The 6,443-nt window shown below is 33.1% G+C and overlaps 1 protein-coding gene across 1 annotated transcript; it reads right to left on the bottom strand.

Moving 5' to 3' along the window:
• Positions 1–1,263: 1,263 nt before the first annotated feature.
• On the bottom strand, positions 1,264–4,956 carry LOC111048313 (gastrula zinc finger protein XlCGF57.1-like). The gene is made up of 2 exons (XM_022334186.2): positions 4,837–4,956; positions 1,264–4,092 (listed from the first exon to the last, which is right to left on the bottom strand). Exons 1-2 carry the CDS (start codon positions 4,846–4,848, stop codon positions 2,245–2,247), a joined length of 1,860 nt encoding a protein of 619 aa, XP_022189878.2. The 5' UTR covers positions 4,849–4,956; the 3' UTR covers positions 1,264–2,244.
• Positions 4,957–6,443: the final 1,487 nt, after the last annotated feature.

The following is a 6,443-nucleotide window of genomic DNA, read 5'->3' as shown; positions in this document are numbered from 1 at the left end:
ATGAATTAGAAATACATCTTACAATACCCGAAGAAACAAATACTATCCTCCAATTCAACGTATTCCTTTCAAATAAATTTGGAACGTAGGCTCACATAACACTCAATTTAAAAGTTATTCTTATATAATTACTGAAATCCCAATTTCTTCCATGCCCGGAACCCCGAAGAAACAAATTTCACATACTAGAACTAGAACCCCTGCACTATACGAATGCTAATATATATTAAGTTCGCATTATTCAGCAACATTACATTTGTATTAATCAATACAAAAATGGATCAGACTAGAGCCTATGTCAACCATAAATTAATCATAATATCATGCCTAATATTATTATTTTTTGATAGTGTTCACTTGTGAACATTGTAATGGGAAGACATTACATGTTTGAAAGTCTATGGGTGTATAAGTTTGTAATGCTTTATACAAATTCTGCGGTTTAATCTTGTATTATATGAAATTGTGTTATCAGTACGTAAGCTTATAGTGTGTTATGATCTAATGTTTTCGAAAAATAATTATTGTCCTATTATACTTATTCAGAGAAGATTTACAGGAGAACTGACAGTTCGAGACACAGTTTCGATGATTTTCAGCAACCGTTCTTGTAGGATTTTGTTTCTTTCTATAGGGTTAATGATTTATAATTAATTGAAAAGTTCTGATCAATTCCTATTTTTACATTCTATTAGTTTATTATAGTGTTTATATAATGTACTCAATAATTTGATTTGAATGATTTGATTTACTCAATGACTACTACTCATGATTTGTAATATTATTATGATTATGCTTCTGTGCAAGTAGGTCTAAACTAATCAACTTGCATTTAAAAATAGAAGGAACCCAATCTATATTAATAATTTTTTCATTTAAATTTCTTTATATAAAGAATATACAAGATCACCACCTTTCTCTCACCAATTTTTCATATTTATCACCCAACAATTGTGAATTTCTACCTAAATTACCAATTAAATCTGCACTCATATATATGGAGATGATGATGTTACTTGTAAATTGGTTCAGTGATATAATTTTGTCATGGTCATTCAATTTCAGCTGTTTTCCATGCATGAAATGAAGCCGGTGAACAGCTGTATGCATCAGAGTTCGAAATGAGAGAGAGTATAAAGCTATGGACTTGAAATCAACACTGGTAAAACCAAGTACAAGATTATCAGCAAATACAATATTGTAAAACCGCAACTAAAACTGGAATGTAGTGTTATAGGGAAGTGAGAAGCTATGTCTTATGTCTACCTTGGATCAACTATAAATCAAATAAAATTTTATTTCGCTTTGATAATAAAAATAATAATACATAATACAAAGTTCAGCAAAATAACAATCAATCCTCAAACAAGTAACTTGGTAAATCGAAATAACACATAAGGAGCTGCCTGTGGAACTAAAGTTTGAGGGCTAACAGCTATTAAGTATTAATGTACATCCTCAATATAAAAATCACAATACAGAAACAAATGAATGAATAAACTTATGAATGTGAGTAAAGTCAAACATGTCAGGAATAGAACAAGAAAGAATAAATTGAAATGTATAATTTGAAGCATTATATAATAGAGGTATTATTATTGGAAATTTATATCTTATCCAAAACAGTTCCTTTCTCAAATTTGCATAGAAACAGTACAAAGGAGGTTGTGTTTATCACTCAATAAGTTTTGTTCAATCTTTGGTCCTAAATATATGATTATATAAACTAGAAAACCAGAATTTAGATGAGATGAAAACCAAACCACCAAAAAAATCACGAATCATCTCTGATAACTGGAGAATACTGTATTAATTGAAAAAACTAAACTTTAGAAGGAACAATGACAGGAGATAAATGTAAAATTTAAAGGAGCAGAAGTAGCCTGAACATCACTGTTATGACAGTGCATATTTCAATGATATTGACAGAAGAAGAATTTCATGACTGAAAAATGAAAGTGTCTGGTTTTCTATGAATACCACAGAATTGTTTTGTGCAGCTGTGGTAGGAGTAAAGCTAGCCACATGGTAGACAATGACAGACAGATAAAGAGAGAAAGGGGCAATGCAATTCAAGTATGATCAGGATCTTTCTCCGGTGTGTGTCCTTAGATTAGTGATGAGGAATGATTTCTTTATTGTTTTGTAATTACATAAATCACAGCTGAAGAGTCTTTCTCCTGTGTCTGTCCTTAGATGAGTGACGAGATTTGATATCATTGTTGATTTGTAATCACAAAGATATCAGCTAAAAGATCTTTCTACATTGTGTGTATTCAGATGTCTAGTAAGCGATGATTTCGTTGCTGCTTTGTAGTCACATAAATCACAGCTGAAAGGTCTTTCTCCTGTGTGTGTCATTAGATGAGTCATGAGAATTGATTTACGTTTTGCTCTGTAGTCACAGAACTCACAGCTAAAAGGTCTTTCTTCCGTGTGTGTCCTTAGATGAATTATGAGATGTGATTTACGTTTTGCTCTGTAATCACATAAATCACAGCTGAAAGGTCTTTCTCCTGTGTGTGTCCTTAGATGAGAGATGAGAATTGATTTACGTTTTGCTCTGTAGTCACAGAACTCACAGCTGAAAGGTCTTTCTCCTGTGTGTGTCATTAGATGAGTGATGAGATATGATTTACGTTTTGCTCTGTAGTCACAGAACTCACAGCTGAAAGGTGTTTCTCCTGTGTGTATCCTTAGATGAATGATGAGATCTGATTTCTGTGTTGCTTTGTAATCACATAAATCACAGCTGAAGGGTTTTTCTCCTGTGTGTGTCATTAGATGAGTGATGAGATTTGATTTCTGTGTTGCTTTGTAATCACATAAATCACAGCTGAAGGGTTTTTCTCCTGTGTGTGTCATTAGATGAGTGATGAGACATGATTTCGTTGTTGCTTTGTAATCACATAAATCACAGCTGAAGGGTTTTTCTCCTGTGTGTGTCCTTAGATGAATGATGAGATCTGATTTCTGTGTTGCTTTGTAATCACATAAATCACAGCTGAAGGGTTTTTCTCCTGTGTGTGTCATTAGATGAGTGATGAGACATGATTTCGTTGTTGCTTTGTAATCACATAAATCACAGCTGAAGGGTTTTTCTCCTGTGTGTGTCCTTAGATGAGTGATGAGATTTGATTTCTGTGTTGCTTTGTAATCACATAAATCACAGCTGAAGGGTCTTTTTCCTGTGTGTGTCCTTAGATGAATGACAAGATTTGATTTCTTTGTTGTTTTATAATCACAGAGTTTGCAAGCATGTTTTCCACCTATGTGTTTTCTATAATGAAGATTTATTTCTCTTGTGCTGTTGAATTCTTCACCACTCAACTGACACTTTGTTGATTCACTATCACTTTCTGCATGAATCACATTCTTCCTTGCATTTTCGATTAGTAAGTCCACCTCATTGCAATCTTCTTCAGAATCTTTCATCATAGTGTTTCCAGGAGTTGCATCAATAGACCTATGGAAGCTTGAACCTCCCTGTTCCTCAAATAATGGTCGACCCACTACAGATGACACATTCTCACTTCCATAATGTTCAGATACTGCATCAGGAGAAAAACCTTTGATTTGCATCAATGCATGTGAATGGTCTGTTTCAAAGGATGTGTGTTCCTCCTTGATTTCTTCAGTTTCAAATTTTATTTGTTCAATTACAGAGGAGTCAAAGTTCAGTCTAGGCCTATCTGAGGAAAGAGAATAGATGCTTTCAATCCGCAAACAGGTGTCACTCTCTTGCTTTATTTCTCCACTTCTCACTTCAACTTCTACCTTGAGTTGTTGTTCTCCTCCTTCAACTAGTTCCTCTGGTTTTAACCGAATTATATCAATTGGATGTTTCGAGTAATTGTGGTCCAAATATACACTTTGTTTCTGATTATCAACATTGAGTTGGATGTGATACCTTACTTCATTGATGACTTGATGTTGATCTGGTTCATGGATTGGCCAATCACAGTTGTCCATGTCTGTTCCTTGATGTTGTGAATGAGGCATTGACCTTGAGTTGTCTCGACCTTGACCATCCAAGTAGTTTGGCTGCATCTGGACTGGGCTGGATCCTCTGTGGCTTCCACACTCTTCTCCCTGTAAGCAAGTCAGTGGCTGAGTTAGTCAGATTTGGTGGGGTATTTGGACAAATAATTTACCACTACTTCATGGCTCGTAACAGATTTGATGATCTCGAAATTCATGAATGAACTTCAAGGGCCAGTTTTGCAATTTCACATTGAGTTTTCAAATACCATAAGCAAGAGATGGTTTTATGCATTACATTGGTCTTAGGTTTTCATCCTTATTAATCAATCAATCAATTTTAATGTGATAATTCTAAAAAAATCAGTGGTTGAAATTTTATATAACTTGAGAAGCCCAATCAAACATAGCTTTCTTCAATGTGATTCAGTGGCATATTGTTGGGTTAATGGTTCTAGAGCAAACTCTTTTTTTGCTGTAAATTTTCAACTCTGTTAAGGATTATTCACATAATTTTGACGAAAAAATAGTTATTCTATTTTTTGGTGTTCCTGAACATAGGGAGATTCCATTTAAAAGGAAAAACAGGATTTTTCCCACAGCAAAGCATGGGACACCTGCCAGTCATAGATAAATATTGTGCTACTGTAGCACAGTACTTTCAATACACCTCTACCTATAAATCAATAATAATAATAATAATAATTAAGTAAACTTGATTTTTTTTTCCAAATATCAGAAGCTGGACCTATAAGAACTTAATTGATTTTACAGGTTATGTTAGGCATAGTCTATTATTTCTGTTTCTATTTTCATTATAGGCCCAACTATTACCATATAAAGTAGGCTACTTACCTCTGATTCCATTGCAGCAGGATAATAATAATATTTTATCTGATATTATAATTATTGAAATAGAAATACTGTATACACTGTTCTACAGTGTAGAATATTAAGTTAGTAATAAAACAAAACACTCTCGGTCTCAGACAGCACCGTATCGCGCATGCGTTAGTAACGGTTTTTCCCGTTCCATTCAGTCAGTTCTTTGAATGTAACGTTCTTTGTGATGATGGTAACTAGAGCCGTCAATCCATTTTGATGATGATATTATTATCCAATGATGCTTTATCATTAAATTCGATATAATAATCAATATATTATCATCATTTCATTCAATAAAAGAAAGAGTAATTTTCAATAATATAATTGATAAAATGTAACGGTTGTTATTTAACTAATGTTAAAAAACACTATAACTAAGTCAGCATATTGTCATTTCAAAGCAAAAACCTAAACCCCTAACCTACCCTTTTATATTTAAAACATCAATAAGCATAAATCTTTGTAAAAACCCGTAATCTCTTCCAGCATATTGCAATTTCAAAGCAAAATCCTAACCCCCTAACCTATCTTTTCACCTTCGAACTATCAAAAACCATAATTCTATCTGTATCCTAGCCCTTTTTAGCATATTGCAATTTTAAAGCAGAAACCTAACCTAGCCTTATGAAACATTATTAAATATAACTTGAAAAAACCTAACCCCTAACCCTTTTACATTCAATACTTTGGATTTCAAAGCAAAATATTTACCCCCTAACCTATCCTTTCACCTTTGAAACAACAAAAAACATAACTCCACCTGGACTGTTTACACGGTTAATACGATTAGGTTACACGATAATATTATTATTATTAATTCATTTATTGTAAAAAATCTGACTGCTATAGTGTGGTCCACGTTATAATGACAGTGGATAAAGATAGAAGAATAGCGATGCCGATTCTCTGCATTAATTAATTATATTTCTACACTGTCAAAAACATTATTGTCATCGTTGTGGACCTCGAAAAGGATAGTACCAAAATATGATACAGTATCATCTCAACTTGATACACATCATGATTTGATACATTCGCTTTCTGCTTTGTCGGTTGATAGACAAGGATAGCAATACCAAAGTTGATCAAATACTGTCATTATAACGTGGACCTCACTATAGTCATTCTTTTTAATAGTAAAAAGTGATTTAAAATTGTAGGTAAACATAAACTTGAATTTGATCTGATTTCTTCCTGATTTGATCTAATTTACATTTTTAGAAATGATATATTTTGGTAGTAATTTTCTATAAATTTATAATAAATTTGGGAGAGAAATAGAACAAGGTATTCTTAGTTTTTCTCTCCCGATCTGTGCTTCATTGTAAAAAATCATCATATTTATAAATTTGGGAGAGAAATAGAACAAGGTATTCTTAGTTTTTCTCTCCCGATCTGTGCTTCATTGTAAAAAATCATCATATTTCTACATGGTCTATAAACAATTGGGCAACGGTGTGGAGTTGGTGAAGGATAGAGCTATCTGCTTTGTCTGCAGACAGACAAGGATAGCAACACCAAAGTTAATCAGGTGCTGACTTTAGAACGTGTATCTAACACCAGTATTTTGTGCTCTA

The sequence above is a fragment of the Nilaparvata lugens genome, chromosome X (assembly GCF_014356525.2).
Source record: "Nilaparvata lugens isolate BPH chromosome X, ASM1435652v1, whole genome shotgun sequence".
Lineage (NCBI taxonomy): Eukaryota > Metazoa > Arthropoda > Insecta > Hemiptera > Delphacidae > Nilaparvata > Nilaparvata lugens.
This window is presented reverse-complemented; position numbering and strand designations above follow the sequence as displayed.